At 36.9% G+C, this 22,118-nt stretch overlaps 1 protein-coding gene across 1 annotated transcript in view; it reads right to left on the reverse strand.

The window, feature by feature from the left end:
• LOC150106601 (uncharacterized) overlaps positions 1 to 15,479 on the reverse strand; it is a 128,860-nt gene extending 113,381 nt beyond the window's left edge. The window contains exon 1 of the mRNA XM_090392563.1: positions 14,738 to 15,479. Within this exon, the coding sequence (XP_090248689.1) occupies positions 14,738 to 14,932 (195 nt within the window). The 5' untranslated portion in view covers positions 14,933 to 15,479. The remainder of the gene's footprint in view (positions 1 to 14,737) is intronic.
• Between the last annotated feature and the right edge of the window lie 6,639 nt (positions 15,480 to 22,118).

Below are 22,118 nucleotides of genomic sequence, written 5' to 3' on the forward strand. Positions count from 1 at the left end.
TTTACATAGTCTGGAAATCCTACTCTAAAGACCAAACATGGAACTTTTTCAAGACCCTTGAGGCTTCCAATAAGTGAGGTGGTGGTGGTGGTGGTCTCACGTGGGGAGATGAAATTCACCCCCCCCACACACACACGTAAAGACAGTGACAAATGTTCATGTTCACGCCTCTTGGTTGGAGAGCAGATATGTTAACCACTCGGCCAACCAGGCGGACAAACGTTACGCATCTCTGTAATTGATGATGCATTAAATAAAACTCAATAATATGATACCTTTGCACAACTTAAAATAGCTTCACTTTAATTTTATTGGAAAATTCATAGAAGTTCATGGATGATGACCTCAATGGAAAGCATTGAGAATGAATTTTAAACGAAGTAATTCTGCTTTTCGCTACCTTTCAAATGATCAAACGATCAAACTACGGATAGTTGAGCGTACCTGAATTTAAGTTTGCCTAACTCGTTGCTTTAAGATTTCTTGAAAAATTACTTCTCACATCACATGTTAATTTTCAATTTATTGCTTTGCGTAGAATGCCTAAGACATTTCAACTTCTGGAATACTCGAATGATAATTTTCCTTTATCTCTGGAGGGAAAGTAACAGGAAAAGAGTTTGCTATGGCCCTAATTCCGATTTTAAAAAAATAATAAATGCGCGTTCTGTGTTGGACATGACTTCAGTTTAGAGCCACAAAGCAAATGATTAATTAAAAAATGACGTCTGCATAAAAGTATTTTAGGCGGCTTAATAGAACACCTTTGGGTTTGTGGTCTCCAAGGATATATGTCCTTGCCACAGTTACATATCCGGTAAGCTACAGATATGTTGAATTTTAGAAAGCGCAGGTTGACATTATTACAAGTTTCCCATAGAAGGCAAGTTTTACTAAGTGTACAGTATACGTAGTCCGACACACATACAAAAAAAAAAAAAAAAAAAAAAAAAAAAAAAAAAAAAAAAACGAGACTGTGTCTGCATCTCTATTTAACAAATTGAGAAAAATCAACCACGATCTCCTTCAAAATAGTTCCCTTCTGAGTTGACACACTGCTGCATATGATGCTGCCAACGTTCAAAGCAATTCTGCAGATCATTTTCTGAAAGGCTGTTGAGAATCTCCGTCGTTTTTGCTTTCACGTGAAATCTTCTACCGACAAAAAAATGGATTCCTTTGAGCGCCGAATTGATTTTTGGGAAGAGATAGTAGTCGCAGGGAGCCAGGTCTGGCGAACAGGGTGGGTGCTCAAGCATAGTGATATTGTGATTAGCTAAAAACTGCTTCACAGACAAAGCGTTGTGGGCTGTCTTAGTGCAAAATCCAACCATTTTCCCACAATTCTGGTCGTTTCCTTCTCACGCGTTCGCGCAATTTCTTTAAGACTTCAAGGTAATACTGCTGATTTACGGCCACTGGAAACCCACTTTGCCATTACGATACCCTGGATATCAAAGCAAACGATCAATATGGCCATTGAACTTCGAACGACTCATTCGTGCTTTTTTTTGGTCTTGGAGATGTTGCTGACTTCCACTTGCATTAATTGTCGCTTGGTTTCCGGACCAAGTTTCATCACAAGTAATTACCAAATTGAGCAAATCTAGTTCATCCTTAATGCGTTGCAAAAGGTCCAAACACAATTCCTTGCGACGTTCTTTTTGTTCATCTGACAACATTTTCGGAACCATTTTTGCGCAAACCTTTTTCACGTTCAATTCTTCAGTTAAAATGCATCGAACACTTTCCCTGTATAAATGAACTTTCTCAGCTACAGCTCGAACATTCTGTCTTTCCGAATCACATCTCTCACCTTTTTAATGTTGTCATCGGTAACTGCTGTGCATGGGCTGCCTGGCCGATCATCATCTTTCACGCTTTTTCTGCCTTCAGAAAATCGTTTGTGCCATTCAAAAACGCGTGCACACGAGACATGCACCCTTCACTGTAAGCCTCAGTCAATAATTGAAGTTTCCGTCGCGGATTTCTTCAGTTTCACAAGAAACTTGATGTTAAATCTTTGTTCATTCTTGCACTCCAACAATTTCCGACCGAGGGTAAAAAAAGTCTATATTTCAACAGTCGTCCACTCGTACTGAGTAAAGCGATGGAGTTTAGCCTTGTCTCACGGTGACAGGTTAGAACATGCTCTATAACCATCTCTTGTCTCTCCCCTCCCACTCTTCGTTCCCAAGCTATAGAGTTAGTCTCGTTTTGTGTGTGTGTGTGTGTGTGTGTGTGTGTGTGTGTGTGTGTGTGTGTGTGTGTGTGTGTGTGTGTGTGTGTGTGTGTGTGTGTGTGTCGGACTTCGTATGTCAATAACTATAATTTATTTACCTGTATCTGATTTTGCTGAATCACATATGAATTTCAAGTGAATATTTTTGATTTCCCATGAAGTTCTACCCACTATATCACCAAGACAGAGCTGTTCAGAACTACTGGTTTACATAATCCTGTTCCAGTAGAAAAATTAATTATATTTAATTTAAATTTATAATGTTATATTAAGTCATATTTAATTTAAAAATAGTAAAATAAAACTTTACCGATTTGATTACTATATTTAGTGTATATTATTATTTTCACTCACCGTCATAACTGAGAATAATCTACATACCAAAAAAAAAAAAAAAGATTTGAATTAATAATTAATTAGTCTAGACATTAAAATATCAAATTTCGTTAAAGTAAACGGCGTAAAAAATGATATATTTAAGCCATCCTTGGAACAGAAACACACCAAAAATCAGATTATATAACATTCTGTCTAAAACCAAATTTATTATATGGAAGTGAAACATGGGCCTTAAAAAAGAAGAATGAAAAACAGATTCAAACAGCAGAAATGAAATTACAGCAGAAAAGAAATTTTACAATCCCTGAATATAAAACCAGTTAACCACTATATAAGTAAATATAAACAAAAATGGTTAGAACATCCAAATGGAATGAACAATAGCAGACTGCCAAACATACTATACAGATATAAAATAAATGGGGAAAAAAAAAAAAAGAATTGGAAGACCAAGAAAACGATGACATGAGACTGGAACAGGCTACTTGGCCTAAAATCCATGATAGGAAGAAGATTTAATTCGAATTTTTCTTTAAATTTGAAACATTACTTTACATTATTAGCTGGTTCACTCACGTTAAAATCCAATTAACTGACTAAAAATGAAATTTACTGAGAGTTGATATACAGTATATGGAGCATGGGTCAGAAAGCTATAGCACATTAACAGCCATTGTTTTCTATTTTAAAGTGACACCTCACTTTGCTTGCTAACCATGGTTTCGTATATTAGTTTCCCATATTAGGATATGGCTTTAGCTTTGTTTTAAGACAATGGGTAGTTAGTTATACACGCTATATCAAAGACGCTTAACTCAGCTATTCGTAGTTCTAGTATTTATTTTTCTTACTTCCCCGTAGCCATAAGCTGAAAGGAAACTATTTCAACAACAAAAATAGCGCGTTAAGGTAAGGTGTTAGTTCACCTTGATAAAATATGGTTTTCAATCTTTTTCAAAGAAGCAGCCATTTGCTAACTTAGTATAGTACAATTTCTGCAACTGCATGAATGTTATTTACCTTTTAAGTGATTTCTTTTACAAATACTATCTGGATTAACATAATTCCAATAATTTGAGGCATTCATCTCGAGAGCAAATATTTAATAAGAAATACAACGGAATTGGAATATTCCGCCAAATAGTCATAGAATGTACACCGTGAGCGGTAATATTATTTGGATAATTATTTCTATTGACTTTTTCGTTCTCTTTACTGCGATTCAAATGATCATTTGAGCGAAGATGAATTTCTCTGGGAAACCATATAAGTATTAGCAACGATGCTAAATATATCCAATTGCGAAAGAATTTCATATTTTCGAGGAAATGTCCAGCTCTTTCGCTGTCACGTTTAAACTGTCCCGTTCAAGGTTCGTGACCGTATACCATCGATAATGAATCTATTCTTGGGTGAGGATGGTAGCAGGCAAGGGGATTAGCCCTCCGAGAAATACATTATAACAGGAAATGAATATACTTCCAATGAGACTGACAAGTTGCTCTGATATATTTGGGTTGGATTACAATCGAAGCAACTAAGATTATAAGGCCAGTATATTATGCCTGTCAACTGAGTCTGTTGTTCTATCTATCTTTGTAGAGGCTACTCTCGTCCTAGATGGGATTCGATCCAGGTCTTTTCGAACGAAGGGTGAGTGTTCGGGAGGAAAAGCCCTGTCACTGCCCAGATCGGTTTCAACCTTTATTGAGATGAAAAAATAAAGGGGTGTTTATCATAGGTCTAGAGTAGTATAGAGTGCAAGAAAGCTTGATAATATTAGGAGAAACTAATACTATCAAGCTTTCTTAGGAGAAAGAGAAAAAAGGCCTTTGTATAAGTAAATGATCTTCAAAAACTAGGCAATCAGATCACCCTGGCTTAAAGGCAGCCCAGACAAAGATCATGTCACGTCCATGGAAAGATGTTTAAGTAAGAACCGTCTCCGAAAACTAGGATGATCCCCCAACCCCAATAAGTGATCTGAAGGGTAACTTAGCTCATTAAATCTCGATCACTCAGCTGTGGTTCTATTCAGTGCCAGGCTCACCCTATCACCGTGCAGAACCGCTCATCCCTTAGGGAAAAGTATCCACCAAAGCGGCCCTGATAAAGACCACGTCAGTAGACACCAAACCATCAGCAAGCATCCAATGAATGCAGCAATTGGATTCACATCTGTGGAACTGTTTAAGTGCGGTGTTCTCCAAAAACTCGGGCGATCCCTCAGAACACCCAACAAGTGACCCGAAGGATCATTTGACTCTTTACTCAGTGGTGTTTCTACTCAGTGACAGGCCCACCCTGTCACCGAACAGAACTCTCAGCAGTGGATCTATCCAGTGGCAGGCCCAGTCTACCACCGAAACTTCAGCAGATTTTCTACATCCTCAGTAAACCAAGTCAGTGGGCGCCAGACCCAGAAGTGATACCAAGATTGACAATTGACAATTATGTCTTTAGGGGTGAAGCAAGATGCTTTTCATATTCTCTGCTATCTGTTGTGGTTACAGTGAGGGTAAAATTTATGAGCAATTGCTCGCCCTGAATGGGCATGGAGATTATGCATCGCTGTAGGAGGCTAATATGGCTTTTGGTCTTCTATATTTGAATATGTCCGTTGGATCGTATGCTGCAGCTTGCTGAACCAAATCATTCTCAAGCACTTGTTCTGCACTCGCTGTATTTTGATAATGTTAGCATTAGAGGTGTGGCTCCAGGCCGGAGAGGCATAGGTGATTATAGGACGAATCGTCATCTGGTATAGTTGCAATTTGATTCTGTTGCTGAGCTTGCTATTTCTATTAATTAGCGGATAGATCTGAGCTATGGCTTTAGATGCCTTTGCGCACGCAGACTTGATGTGTTGGTTGAAAGATAGCTTTTTGTCGAGAATTACACCCAGGTAATTTGTTTCTGTCAGCCAGGGAATTTTAGTATTCAATAGTAACACATCTCCTGCAGGAGACATTGGCCTTTTTGAGAAAAGAACGGCTAAGCTTTTCAGGGGGTTGACTTCCAGTCTCCACTTGGAGAACCAGCCCTCCAGCTTTAGAAGGTTTCTTGAAGCTTTCTGTTAATGAAATGGGGTCTGAGAGATCTGGTTAGTATTGCCGTATCGTCCGCATACAGGGCCAAAATGGAAGTCATCGGATTGTGCGGGATGTCTGACATATATACAGAAAACAGCAATGGAGCCAGTAGAGATCCCTGCAGCACTCCAGCAAAGATATGGTGCTGGGACGATGTAGAACCGTTGATTTTAACTTGCATTGATCTATTCTGAAGATATGAATGGATTAGATGAACCATTTTTAGTGAATACCGGCTGAGATAAGTTTGTGCAGGAGACCAAAATGCCAGATTTTGTCAAATGCTTTGGATAGGTCTAGGAAAACAGCTCCCGTACACTGGTGCTAGTTGTAGCTGGTGATGTATTCCACAATTCTGTGTATTTGCTGGGTAGTACTATGGTGTTGCCGAAAACCAAACTGTTCTTTAGCGAGGATGTTTAGGTCATTTACTGAGGTTTGGAGTCGTGAGAGGATGACCTTCTCTGCAACCTTACCCAGATTAGAGATAAGACTGATTTGACGATAATTTTGCGGTAGGTGTGGGTCTTTGCTTGGCTTATGAATAGGAATTACATCAGCCAGTTTCCAGGTGGAAGGAAAATAGTGAAATCTTAAGATTGCATTTATTATACTGGTCAGGTGCACTACAGCTTTCCGAGACAGCAGCTTGATCACCCTGTTTGAGATGCCATCTGGTTCAGGAGCTTTATTGTTCTTAAGTTTTTTAACAATATCATATAATTCAACAGGTGATGTGGGTGCAATATGGTCAGCGCTGGTATCTGGGAGATTTAAAGCGTGTTTGACCTGTCTGTGGATTTTGTACAAGTGATTGAAATCTAAGTTGTTATAAGAGGGTTTGCACTGCTCCTCTAGAGTCTTTCGTATGGCTTCTGCCTTATCTACATTTGTGTGAACTAAGCCCTGGTTTGAGATTATGGGGAGGGGAGGGAGGGAACTGTTTTTATTTCTGATGTTTCTCAGTAACCCCCAGATAGAGTGATCAATAGGAGAGATAGAGGATAACTTTTTATCCCAAACTTGGTTTCTATGAGTTTTAAGTGCATCTCTAACTGCCCCATTTATCCTGTTTAGAGCTGTTTTATCTTGTGGTGCACGCGTGTTACGGAATCTTTTCCTAGCTCTGTTTTTGTCTCTGATCAAGTTCATGATGTCTTCAGGCAAACGATCTGGCTTGCGGGCAGATTTGTTGGTGGTAGCTACCTTTATAGCAGAATTAATTTGTTGTGTGAGATTTGTAACTGCAGTTTCTACTTCTTCTTTTGTGCGTATGTGAGAAACAGGTCCAATATAATCCTTGAGTGCTGCTGACAGTCTTTCCCATGTAATGTAGGAGTGAGAAGGAGGACACAGGTATTCTTGATTTCCCAGCTGTAGTAGAATTGGATTGTGATCGGATGATAGTTCATCCATAGATATGATGCTGTATTGAAGTTTAATATCCTGCAGGATAGCTATATCGAGGATGTCAGCAGTGCCGAACGTACTGAGATGAGTTGGTTCGGTGGGGCCTGCCACAACAGCGTTGCTTGATCCTAAGTAATTGGAAAGGATGCAACCATTCTTGTTTGTGGTTGTACAATTCCACGCAGGATGCTTGGAATTCAGATCCCCGGCAATATTGGTGGGCTCTCTGACGCATAAGATGGCATTTAGGTCAGAGTGAAGTAGAGATTTTTGGGGAGGGTTGTAAGCTGAGTAGATTTTCAGTTTGCCAGTGGAGCTGGTGACTACTTCCACGGCTGTGATCTCAAGGTTAGTGGTTTAAGGATTGCTCACAGAGTGGTGCTTAATGTAGTTTTTAATGAAGATGGCAGTGCCGCCGCCTCTGTAGAGTAGTCTGTCATTTCTGTATAGGTGATAGCCCCTTATTGTAGGATTGTCTGAGGGTCTTAAATGAATTTCACTGATTAAAATAACATCTGGTTGATACCTATATGTGAAATCTCGGAGTTCCAGAATTTTGTTTTTGAGGCCATTTGCGTTCCAAGCAACTATCTGAAGAGATGCTGGAATGAGTTTGTTACTATTCATTTATGAGAGCTGTGAGGATGACCTGCGTTTCACGAAGAAATCTTTAGTGGAGGTTTCAGTAGGGTTTGATAGGCTGAAATTTTGTAGCATGTTTGCTAGTGAGGCCGTAATAACAGCTGTTAGATTTTTAGGTGCTGTTGGTTGATTTTGTTCCGGTATTGGTGTATTTGTACGGGTCACATCGGCATGACTTCTTGTTTGCTTTTGGGTGTCTCTATTTTTGGAGGTCTCCGACTGTGGTCGCTGAGTCTCCGGTTTTGATGCCTGGGCCTGTTGTTAGGAGGAGGGCTGATTGACTGCCTCCATTCGTCTGTTCTTTGGGTGCTGAGTACATCCTTTGTAGTTCGCAGGATGAGAGCCACTGCAGTTGGCCCATTTGGCCGAGGTGGTCCTCGGCTTTGTGCAGGTATTGGTTGGGTGGCTGTCCCCACATTTCAAACATCTATATTCTTCTCTTCAAAGTTTCTGGGCATGGCCAAACTTCTGGCACCTGTGGCACTGCCCAGAAGATGATCTTTTCCGGAGTGGTTCTGGTGTGACGATGAGACCACAAACTGTTTTTAAGTTGTAGATATCCTTGTATATTTTATGAATCTCAACTAGGACTAATGGCATGGGAGTCTTGTCTGCTTTGTACATTCTGCTGACCTTGACTGGAGGCAGATCCTGAAAATTCAGGTCATCAGCTATTTCTGCTGTGTCAATGTCTTCACAGACACCACGAAGGACCACTTTTAAGTTTTTTTCGGAACTGAGCGCAAAGGTATGATACTGGATGCCTCTGTCGTCTAGTTCTTTGGTCAACCTTCTATAATCTGTCACTGTTGCTGGCTGGATCTTTATGCCTTCATCCGTGTTTTTGGCCTTAATGAAGCCAATGTGCAGATTGGACATTGTGGATCTTAAAGCTGCCCACTTCTGCTTTTCTCTAAGGATGATCAGAGGCACTTTTTCTTTGGGAGAAATAGCGGCGTCCGAACCCTGAGAATCCTGTTCCATTTCATTATTGCCATTGTGCGGTTCTTCTGTTGTTCTTCGCTTTTTGCGTGCTCGCACTTCTACAAAGTCTGAAGGAGTAGAAGGCACTGAATCTGACTGACCTTCTGCGATAACGTCTGTGACACTTTATGGAGGAAACGTGTCGTACAGTTTCACTTTTCCCGGCCAATTGTTGTTAAGTAGTTCACCAAGTCTTATAAATTATTTATATACCTCCTCGAATATTGTCTCATTTAGCTGTTTTTCCATGACTATCAATGTGAAGTATCTATCTTAAAAAAAAAAAAAAAAAAAAACACGCTTACCGTGCAGTTGTAGTCTTACCGGTACTGCTACAGGACTCTGTACTGTTTTGGCAAGAGCACTGAATAAAAAATTGCATGATATTCAAGACATAATATAATAAACGCACCATAATTCCAACAAAACTGACCGAGCGGTGGACATCACTATCGCGCTGACTCCCACATCTGACACCAAGATTCTTAAGTTCTTAAAAGAACTGGGCGATGGACTGAGTCCTTGACTCTTTATCCCGTCATCTGAATGAAGAAAATCTGTGTGGATGGAGTGTTATTGAGCTAAAAAGCTCTAGTCATGGCTTGGTAACGGCAATAGCCGAGCCTCAGTTAAAACTTCATTGGCTAGCATTGCCATTTATTACCCTGGAAGTCCTAAAAAGGACTGTTCTCCGCCCATGATCTGACACCAAGATTGAATTAATGCAGAAATCATATATTTCCTATATACAAGTAGTATTGAAGGTGTATCGACTTATTATTAAAATACTCTGGATCAGAGAAAGTTGTAGAAAGTTTTTCCATTTGATTAGAAATTAAATTAAGTTTATCAAGAAAGTATATTCTTGTTTTATTCATTACCTGAGTGTAAGGAAACCTAGTTTGCGCGTGAAACATCTTCATGACTAGTTACTTGTATATAGAAGCTAATGACTTGATATGATTTCTGCATTAATTTAACCTTGCTATCTCATTTGGATCTGGTTCTGGTTCCCACTAAGGCCTCAATGAAGGTCGAAATCGGTCTGGATAGCCATCCTTTCCGCAATGCATAGCAATATATATACATCTGGACGAAGGTGTCCTTGCATTATGGAATACTAAGGCAATTGACATGAAGTCATCATTTAGAAACAACTACTTTGCTAATATATTTTATAGTGCGCTGTTGGTGTTATCATCATCATATCTACTCGTCCATCCTATCCTAGGACGGATTGAGTCTCCTCCCCTACCGAGGAGGCTTACAGCTAATTAATGCGACCGGGTCTCCACTCCTTGCTGCATCCCCTAAGGTCAGTATTTCTGACTGTAGTCCGTGTGTGTTCACGGGACCGGTTTGCCTGTTCTAGGGGACGAAAAACCCGAGTTTCCTAGTGAAACCCCCCCTACCTCCGTATGAGACGGCTAACTCACCTTTCGTCGAAAGAGACCAGATAAAGTTCCTCACGTCGCTGACGGGAATCGAACCCAGGACTTTCCGACCAAAGGATATCGTCTATACCAGTGATGGCGAACCTTTTTACCCAGGTGTGTCAAACATCTTTTTTTTTTAAATATTGACGTTGTTGATGTGCCACTTGCATACATACATTATAAATTTAACTACTTAATCATAGATGGTGACTTATACATATCATATTAGGCTATTTATTTAATAGGACATTGATATACAATCTATGAATTCATATTTTATAATTAATTTAATAAACTGAAATTACTGAAATTAGTTTTTTCATCAGAATACCAATATTTTTCAACATCCAAGGTGTGTCATCTGAAATCCTCAAGTGTGTCAGTGCTGACACGCGTGTCATAGGTTCGCCATCACTGGTCTATACTGACTGCGCTACGGAGGTTCTGCTGCTATTGTTATAGTCGTGCTTAAATGTCAAAGGGAATTGACATTCTCAAAAATTAAAAAAATAACGTCAGCCGAGTAGCCTCTACGTAGATTGCAACTAATCGCGTACTTTCTCAATATTTTGCCCGCTTTTTATATATATAAGATTTTTTTTTGTTATGATACATCACTTTTTTTAAGATGAAGTTAAGTTAAAACAGTAAACAAGTAATTGTCTGAAATCGATCGAGACTTGTAAAAATCTACAGCATTTTATTCCCCCCTTTCCTTCATTTTGGTCTGCTTGTATCAGAATTTTCAGAGGATTTAACATAAGAAATAATTAGATTTGGTCGAAATAGGTTGGATGATATTCCGTTCTTTAGAAATTTTCCTTTCTCAAAGTGTCCTAGAACTTTTTTTAATCGAATCCAATGCTTCAAATTTGACATTCTGTATCATGTCGAATACATCATCATATAAATCATAATATTCGGCTTAGCGCCAGAGTTACAGCAAGCCTAATGATTTTTGTAATAAAGAGTAGTCACTGGCTTCTGCAGTACTTAAAGAACGAAATTGGGCTTAAAGAGCCCAGTTTCGGAACTCTTACTATACTACTGAATGCTTTCACATTGTGTCATAGAGAATAAAGCGACTTCCAAAGCTATTTCCTTGCTATTCACTTTCAGTAGTATATTTTCTACCGGCTATTTAGTTTCCATTTAATTTCTTTAACATGGTTCACTAAGCTAGATCTTCAGATAATATCAAAAGAGAAGAAGGGAAAAAAATCATTTTTGTTCGTGTGATTTATCGTTTCCATTTCACTTATCTCGCTTATGGAACTTTTTCAAGCTGTTGAGCTCTCCAGTAAGCGAGGTGGTGGTCTCATGCTGGGTGATGAAATTCATTTGCCACTTAAAAGCATTCAGAGACATCTATGCCCACGTTGAAATTCAATGAAACTGTGATTTCTGACCAACAATTAGATTGGTCATAGTAATATTTCATGTCAACAACGTCCCTCCTTTGCAAATAAGAGGATTCGAATCCACCCTACTGTGAATGGATTTTGTTTATGGATATGTTTAGGTAAGAGATGATTTTCATCGCCCGGTGTGAGACCACAAAATACCTTGCTTGTTGGAAACTGGAAGCGACTTGAAAAGGACCGGGAGTTAGAGGAAGGTTCCCAGATTATCTCATTATCTTTTTTTTTTTTTTTTTTTCCTTATGTGGCTCCATTCACGAAAGGTTTATTTGTAAACCTGTAGTACAACATTTCGTACCCTGGATGGACTAACGATTTTTTTTCTATTTTTACTGATTATATATATTGCATTATTTTATTTACTTTTTCATCGTCCGGAAATCCTGCTAGAGACCAGTCATGGAACCAAGCCACTTGAGGCCTCCAATACTTTAACATTGAGCTGCTATCATCGTAAGTGATATAGGTCTCCAGCCTTTTCGTGAGTGGAATAAAAACATATTTTGGATGATAATTTTACCGATAATATTTGCTTTGCTATATATATATATTTAATAAATTTTGAATACGGTACATTAAAAAAATATATAAACATCTATTTTTATATTAAACTCACTTATTTTGTACATTATCACAGTAAAGAATACGAACTGTGTTCGTATTCTTTACTGTGATATTAATTCACATTAATATCACAGTTCATATTAATTGTGTTTAGGACTGCATTGTATGCAGTCCTAAACACAATTAATTTGATCGGAATCTTTTATCCTTTATCTAAATTCGTTTTATATAAATGTGTGCTAATGTAAATGATTGATGATTTACAACAAAAAAAAAAATATATTGCAGATTTATAACTTTGGTATTACACTGTGTTATCAGAGCTTCCGTTTCTCAGTCTGTAAAGACTATTTCTTTTTTGGGAAAAAAATCTGGGTTCAATCCCATAGAACCTTTATATGGACTTTTTAGCTGCAGTTTTCATCTGGTCCCATATAGGGGTGAAAGGGATCTTTAATCCTACAAAAGAAGCAAACCGGTCAAAAGAACACACGCAATTAACAGACAAAATTCGCTGTCCCCATAGTCTTAATTTCTTCGGTCGTAATTCAATACAACCGATCCTAGCTGCACTACCATTTAATATAGAGTGGCTGTATGAAATCGAAGCACATGTGTTTCACTAACAGCAAAGGATAAAGAAGCAGCAGCAGCATAGTGGTCCCGCAAAATCTATAACGTTTTCTAATGTGAATCCCACTTACTAAGAGAGAGAGAGAGAGAGAGAGAGAGACCAAACATGAAACTTTTTCAAGTCAATTAAGCCTCCAATAAGAAGGTGTGGTTGTCTCATCACACCGGTGGATGAAATTCATCTTCCATCCAAAGAGCGATAATGCAGTATTAAGATAATGTGGCGAATCAGAACAATAATCAGGGTATCTTTACTATCTGATATTCTCAAAACATTATTATTTACTTATTTATTTATTATTACTCATTGTGGGAGGTTCACTTTATAACTTTCACTTTATTTCTATCGAACTGCCCCTTAAACTAATAAGTGTCTAGGATTCGAAGAGCTTTATCAGGGCCTTTCAATTGAAGGTGAATTAATCGGTCTCATACGTAGGTTGTAGGGTTCACCCTCAAGGTAACTTGAGTTTTTTCCTCCCGTTAACCAGGTTAATCGGCCAGGAGAACACATGCGATTTATAGATAAAAAAATACATCTCAACCAATATTGTACTGGTTTCGTATGATTTCTCTAACTGCTCGTATGGGCCTCATGGCCGTTGTATCATCATACACTCGCGCTACCCTTTCAGGAAATGCATTCATGTATCTACCACTTTATTCAAAAAAAAAAAAAAAATCGTACTCGTTCTCTTACACACCACTTCCTTTGTACAACTTTCAGGTATGGTCCTTGTCTTCCTCCTTATTCCAAGCTTTGAGAAATCGCTCCCTTTCTGAGATTTCAAAAACTCTCCTTATGTGAGACATTCAGCTCTTGAGAGGTACTTGCCTCTCAACAGCTTAAATGTCTCAATCATACCACTCGTTCGTCGTTTACGAGTATTCCCATATTCCTCATATTACCATATTCTGAAGATTGCATACATTGCCCTCAGTCTATCTTCATATTCAACGTTTCACAATCCTAAGATCATTTTTACCCTCTCTAGAGTTTCTCCGTTCCTTTCAGATTCTAGACGAGATCTAAGCATAGTAGTCCAGGTATGGTATCATCAAGGTGCTACATAATGGAACGACCACTCTACTCCTCTGGTCAGTGTCCCCTGAGTTGTTTGTCTTTACTACATTTGCATTATGTTCCAGGAACTTCCCAACATCACCCCAAAGTCATTTGCCTCCTCCGCTTCTTACAGTATAGTTCCATCAAAACAGTATTCAGTCGCCCATCTGTAGATGCCAAGTTCAAAGCCTTATAATCAACGATGCTAAACTGTAAAATGGGCATCTCCAGTTATTTGTCTATTTATCCAACTTATTCATATCTTCCCGAAGAGCCATCGGAGTATGCGTAATTACTGCAAACAACTGAATATTTCTCTGCAGTACATATACAACATTGTTGACATGAAAGCTACACAGTAATAGTCGCAACACTGAACCCCAATTTGTAAATATACATACACACACATACTGTATTTTTTTTTTCATTTATTTTTTACATAGTCCGGAAACTCTGATCTAGACACCAAGCATGGAATTTTATAAGCCATTTCATTCTAATAAGAGGGGACTTGGTCTCCCACCTAAAGACAATCACAAACATTCATGCCCACAACCGGATTCGAACCCGCAGTTTGTTGGTTGGAGGTCGGATACTGGATCAACCAAGCGGGCAATTATTACTTATTAAAGTGCTCCACAGAAAAAATAAAAAGCTTTCAGATTTTAAAATGCAGATAAATCAATTTTATGTTTGTGCTTTATTTCGAGGATACAATTATTTAGAACTGATGCGGCTAGTTTGCCTAATAAACACATTTCACTGTGTATATTTTTCTGTTAATATTAATATTTACATTTGGAAAATATTCATGATTATTATCTTAAAATCTGAATATTTATTATTCAATAGAGAAAAAAAAATGCAGCAAAGTCATTTAATTGAAATGCTCTCTAAAGTGTACTTACTCGATTTTTTCCTTTTCCTTCTCGGCAGCTTCGTTTTATTGATTTCACTCGTGGGAGATATGGAATCATTAATTCCACTTCCATCAAATCTAGATGTAAATCTTCCTTAGTATTTGATTTGGAATTTGCATTTTGTTCATTTATCGTCTGCTGCTGGTGTTGGTGGTGATTTTCCGCAACTTGAACATTTCCCATATTTCGTTATTTTTGTCGCTACAGGTTGCTTATCGTATGATAGTATATAAAAGGAACGTCGTCTGAAACTATCCGCGTGTTTCGTTATTTACGGAGTAAATTTTGCAACGCTCAGTTGACATACAGTACTGAAAAATAAACACTGTAACGACAGAAAAATAAACGAAAACTTTGGCAGTTAGCAGGTTTGTCAAATTCCAGCTAAGAACCCGTAATTGTTCTAAATAATTATGTCCGAAAATGATTGTTTCTGCGCATTCGACAATTATTTTAACTCCCGCTTGTTACATTCGGATGATTAATTGAAGCTAAGGAACGATAGAACGCACTTTGCTTGCTGGATTACAATACGCAAATAGAAATAGTTTCGTTGGTCATCATCGTTTCTGCTGGCCCGCAGCTGCTTCCATTCGACTCGCGAGGCTGCAGATCATATCCGACAAGTCTCAAGACATGCCGAAAGAGTGTTCATCCACGGAACGTTCACCTAACAGAACTGACGTGATGGAACGCCACTTACTCAACTGCAAAGGAATGGCAACAGTGGGAAAGAGGCACGGGGAAGAAACTGGGGGGGGGGGGGAAGAGGAGCATGGGAACGAATGACAGGTTTTCGCTCACTCGGATAAACACGGTCGACACGCGGACACCAAGCAGGTAAACTCCGCGCTCATGTTGAATAGGGTGGTCAGTATCGCTTCCGATTTTAGTTTTGTTTTCTTAATATTAATTTTTTTTTTTTTTACTTCTCAAGCCAGGCACGTTTGCACAGTAACATAAAGCGTTCATTAGATCTACGTCTTTGACGGCCATGGCCTGGATTTTTATTAGCTTGCAACAAGCAGGAGGTAAACGAATGCATGAATAGTGTACATATTTGTGATTCGATGCCTTACAGCTTGGCTGAAGGTTACTTGTTCGAGTAGAGCGACAAGGTAGGCTATTGTACCGATATCAAATAGAAAAACAAAGTCAGTATAAAGAGAAACGAGAGCTAACAATCGTATATATATATTTTTTTTTTTTTTTGTGTGTGTATGTGTGTCTCAAAGTCGGAAGAAGAAGAACAGTTTTATTGAAAGTTAGAGAAGTAATGCATAAGAAAACAAAACCAAAAGAAGTCGACGAGACAAAAAGCAGAACGTTATTTATTTATTTATAGTTGGGGTGGTTAAAATGATTATCGGCAACTACTTCGTAAAGAGATTTTTCTTTTATGTTTCTATCTTCTTCGATGAATATAATTCGGTCATTGTTTGAGAAGCTTGAAACTATTACATGTCATCCTGAAAATTACCTCGGTATCAAGTGAAGTCCTTTTTCCATTTCCTACAACGTCCAGTTGGAATTGAATTTCGATGTTTTGTCTAGTAGGTCTGGACTGTTTGGTCTACAGCATCTTATTCGAGGCACAGCTATTAGGTCATTAATGTCGTCGATATTTCAACATTTTTATCACCGCTAAGTATAGTAGTTTTACTGAGCTTCTTGAAAAATCATTGAAAGTAAAAAAAAAAAAAGTTCTATGATTTTCAATGATCGGTATTCATATTATTTTTATTGAGGATATGGATCTGTGTGGATGGGGGGATTTCTTTCCAAAAATGTATATGAAAAGCTAAAGATAAAAAATCTGGATTTTAATGTTTTTTTTTTATTTTTGTATCATATTCATAAATTTTAACACCATTACCTTCTGTTGTTATTAAATATACAGAGTTCTTAAAATCCACGTGACTATAGTTTCGCCTTGGCTTGCGAATTTTCTTTAATTTAAGCAGACTGTTATTTAAAAAAAAAATTAAAACTGTTCTGGCAGATGCGTGAAATTTTATAATTCAAAGTACTGAAATAATGCAAACATGATTATTAACTTAATAATGTATTAGTCAAGAATTAGTGTATGGACAACTAATGGCAAAAAAATAGCCCTGATATTTCCTACAATCCCGAAAAATTCTTTCACGCTTTTTTGTGTTTTAAGTATATATTTAAACCACAGTCATATAACATCGAAATCGAAAACATTGTTAGTGGGAATTTACTGGAAAAAACTACGCACAATCCATCAACATAGTCGCGGTTTCGAATGACAACCCTGGTTTTATATATAAACTGTATATTCACTAGTGTTATATATAGACTTTCTCAGTTCCTGAGATATCTTCCAAAAACAAATATTGACCTAGTACCACGAATGCACGCTAAGCTTTACTTGTGATTCTGGCATTGCTACAACACGAGTAGAGATATTTCCTTCTCTGTAAACGCAGTCATATTAGCTTCTTTTCGTTCAAACCTTTTGCTTTCTGTGTTAATAAAATCGAATATGAGTTGCTGATGTGTCTCGGATTCTTTTTCTTCTTGAGGGGAGAGGGGATGGGGGTGTTTGTTAAAACGTGATAATGATTTTAATGTTTTTTATTTTTTATTTTTTTATCATATTCATAAATATAAGAGAGGTGGTTGAGTGTTCAGAAATTACCCGAAAGCAACTAGCGCTATAAGGACATTATATGTATATAAATATGATATCGCTTATGGTTTGTCTTTTTTTTTTTTTAAATAGTAAAATTAAAAAAAGAAAACGAATTCTGGCAAACTTCTTCAGAACTGTATGAGACCACAGCACCTTCACTTCTTGAAGCTAAGAGAGGTGGGGGGGGGGGGAGTACACCTAAAATGATGATACCATACTAGTAACAAATGAAACTGAAGCATTTTTTATTAGAAATTTTTGAAATTAACATATTTTAAATTAAAAAATAATTAAAATGATTCTTGATTCTAAAATTTCTGGCTATAAGCAGAATTGAGTTATTGATTTAGTTAATGACAGGGATTCCCTCACAAAAATGAAACCTGGAATACTCGCAAAAAGTTGCAAAAAAAAAAAAAAACGAAAAAAACATGGTATTTTATTTTATTTTTTTTTTTCAAGCCAGTTCAATCTTCCCATAAGAAGAGTGGTAATCTTGTACTTGTAGATGAAATTAATTCACGAATATCCATGGCATGGCATACTAGAATTCGATTAACCGGTTGTAAATTAGAAGTCATTCCTATTTACAATGATGTTGCATTATTTAAGGATGGTCTCTAATTTGTTGCTGGAGTCCAAAGAACCATGAAAGTATTTAAGAAGAACATTTATAACGATTTTTCAACTGAAGGTTCACATCGTTTACTCGTCTGACACTATTTTGACTGACTGCTGTAATATTGACTTAAGTGGCAGAACTGTGAAACCGCACAAAAAGCAGGAAAGTCTAATAAATTAGTGCAGTTCACTCGTCGTTACTACATGTGCTTATTTCTTAAAAAAAACAAAACAAAATACGACTTATTTATTACTATCACTAGTAATATTCTACACAATATATTTTAGCATTTATATACTTAAAATAATTAATGAAATTATTTTGTCACATTAAAATTCTACATGATTTAAAGAAAACTGATTTCTTTGTCTTCGTTGGCTATTGCCTGTGTACACACGCACCGCACACATAAATACATACACACAGTATTTTCTGATGTCGACATGACGGTTTCATATCAAATTTTAAGCACAAACAATACGACGCAAAATATTTTCTTTAGTAAATTATACTCAAGAATCATTTTCTAAGTTAGTCTTACTTTTGGACAATGCTTGCATGACCCACTAAGTTCAAGACATTGTTTGTCCACAAATCACAATGTAACCATAATGAAATTTGTTAAGCTCACACAGGAAAGGAACATTGAAGATTAATTACACTTGCGGAATAAAATCTATTTTTCATTGTTGAATCAGGTTAGCAACTAAATTTATTTTATGGGACAAGACAACGCATTTACTTTTCCTTCTTCAAAAATAAAATGAAGACTGTGACCTGCATATTTGATTAGACGTTTACGAGTTAAAATGTACAAATCCATTAAGGGAAATTTAATGGTATATTGTTTGTTTGTTGCTTTTATATCATTAAAAATTCGCTGATTTCAAAAATAGTTTTTCGAATAACTGTTTTTGAAAAGAAAAAAAAACATTATTTTAACATACTTCTTTCTTAGAGGTGGGGGGGGGGATGTACACTTACATTTCTGCTGAAAACTAGTAATTTTTATAGAATTCGCGAAGAATGGGCACTTTACAAAATACGCAAGAATTAACAGAGCACAAATAAGTTCTTGTTTTGGCATCGTTTGCCTTCAAGCGCCAAAGCTTCACTTGTTTTATATTCTCATGACGTCTCATTGCCTTGGGATTTGTGCAAGTTGCGCGTAAACCGTCTTAACGTAAGATACTCAGGAAAAAGAATATGCGTATTTTGTCTTCGGTTGCCACAGTACTTGAAACAGTGCCATTCCATGACCCGTGACGCTTCCATACCTATATGCGGCAGGAAGTTTGTCTAATGCGAACAAAAAATGTCGATGTCACTAAGTTTCTCAAGGAAGTATAGTAGGTGTAGGCCCGGAAGCAGCAGAACAATTGTAGAAAAATTGGTCACATTTTTAGAATCTTAACTGGATTATATAGGACGCTTACAAGTGGAACCGATAATTTTACGAGGAACTGGAAATCTACTGGCTAAATAACGAACGATATCGAGTTAGTAGCCAGAACCAGCGCTAGGGTCTGTGCCGTCCGCATGCAATTTCCATCTAAGCGCCCCTGTAACTATCTGGGAGTGTGTGTTTTTTTTACGATAATAAAAATTTAAATTATTTGAAATTTCTTAAATAAATTTTGACAGAACAGCCACACGTTGGTTCGCTAAATGTAACGAACCGGGGGTGTTGACTAGGCAGGATAATCGTTAAAAACCCGAATCTTCAAAAAATTCTCAAAAGTTAAAGCAAAGTTTGATAAAGTCACTTCACTTTAATCGGTGAATATACAGGGATTATAGCCTTCTCACCGACCAGAATCGCTAACAAAATTAAAATGAATTTTAATTAAAGTTAAAATTTATTTGAACTAAAGTTAAAAAATTCTTGCATTTTACAAGTTACTAAATTGAAATACACTTTTATTAATACAGACCAGTATTTTACAAATATGTTCCATATTTTCCATATTCCATATTTTCCATATGTTCCATATTCCATATTTTACATATATGTTCCAGTAGAAAAGGTAATAAACATCATCCAAGACCTCTTTCCTCTAGACATCACACAGATGTTTAGACACTGCCTTCAATCTATTTCTTCAAAGTTAATAACACCATATACCAACAATTAGAAGGCCTAGCAATGGGAAGCCCACTATCACCATCTTGTGCAGACCTTTTCATGGAAAAACTTGAAAAAGAAATTCTCTCTGCAATCTCTCCGAAACCATCTACATGGTGGAGATATGTGGATGATATATTCATCATATGGCAAGACAGCTTAGACAACCTTAAATCGTTTGTGGATAAAATCAACTCAATACATAGCAAGATAAAATTCACTCTGGAAGTAGAAAACAACAACAACCAACTGCATTTTTTAGATATTTTGATAAAAAAAACAACCTAACAGTGTCAAATTATCCATTTACAGAAAGCCCACAGATACTGGAAGATATCTTCACTATACTTCAAACCATCACAAGTCACACAAACTGAGTATTATCCACCTGTTGAAACATAGAGCCAAAAAGTTTATATCAGAAGAGGAGGATACACAGAATGAACTCTCACTAATAGCCAACACATTATCACAAAATGGATACCCTCAAAACATCATCAAAAAATATCTATACAATGACAACCCCAGACAAGAAGAATCCCACCGTCAGCACGTTTCTACTGTAGTGATACCTTTCATCAAGTCAATTTCTTATCAAATAGCAAGAATACTAAGAGCCAACAACATCAGAGTGGTCTTCAAACCAACCACCAACATCAGACAAGTTTTAGGATCTCCAAAAGATAAAGTTCCGTTCTACAAATATCCAGGAGTATATTACATTCCCTGTTCCTGTGGTCTTGCCTACATTGGACAAACTTCACGAAGTTTAGAAATTAGACAAAAAGAACATGTTGGTGATGTAAACCACAACAGAAGCATTTCTTCCGGCTTAGCACATCATTTCTGCACGTCTAACCACACGATAGATTGGCAAAACAGCTCCATGCCATATCTCGATGACAACTACAGGCATCGTGTATTTAAGGAAGCCACAATAGTACTAATAACCGGCGGAAACCTCAACAGAAATCAGGGTATAATTCTCAACAGTTCGTGGAAAAACTTGATCCTCTCTCTCAATCAATCTGAACTACAGCTAGCCAGTAATCACATTACAAGTCTACAACAAACACGCATGCGTGATAATGAATAAGAACAATAAGCCATCTTTGTCACGCGAAACGTGTAACCATAGATACTAGTTTGGTTTACAACGTTTTTTTTATGTTCCTTTTAATTTGCATTTACTTTCATATCTCCGTAATACCTTGAAAAAGCCAGACAGTTTGCTGGCGAAACTGGTAGGTTTTAATAAATGTTTATTTGTAAAATACTGGTCTGTATTAATAAAAGTGTATTTCTATCTATAAAAACGACCAAATATGTATACCTTGAAAAGTTACTAAATTCTTAGAAACTTGTAAAAGTTTTTTAATAATTTTTATAAGTGGAACTATCTTTTAGGAAAATAAAAGAAACTCAAGATAGATGAGAAAATAAGGAAAGAATTCAGAAATAATTAGAACATTTAATATAAGTATTCAAAAAATAACATCTTTACAGAATAACAGAAAATAAATTAAATTACATAAATATACTTGAAATTTAATTTTAGGGTTTTTGATTTCATATGCACAAAATTAGAAATAATACTCTTAACGTCTAATTCCGCACATACTATATCATTTTCAATAGCTATTAACGCCAAACTAACAAGCCTTTTTTGTGACATACTTGTTCTTAAGTAGGTTTTAATCAATTTCAACTTGGAAAAGGAACGTTCAATGCTCTCTACACTAACAGGTAAGGTTAATAGTATTCTTAAAGCAATTGAAAAGTTAGGGAAAGATAAATTATTGGACACAATAAAATTAAGAATATCGAAAGGGTTTTGAATATTTAAATTATCCTTCCGAAAAATATCCCGGAAAGCACATAACTCGTCATATAGTTCTATTGCATTTACGTCTTTATTGTCGCCGTCCTTCAAGAGAATCTCGAAATCGTCACAATTTTT

This window comes from Typopeltis vanoorti, chromosome 5, assembly GCF_054136105.1.
Source record: "Typopeltis vanoorti isolate ZY-2024b chromosome 5, IOZ_Tvanoo_1.0, whole genome shotgun sequence".
Taxonomy (NCBI): domain Eukaryota; kingdom Metazoa; phylum Arthropoda; class Arachnida; order Uropygi; family Thelyphonidae; genus Typopeltis; species Typopeltis vanoorti.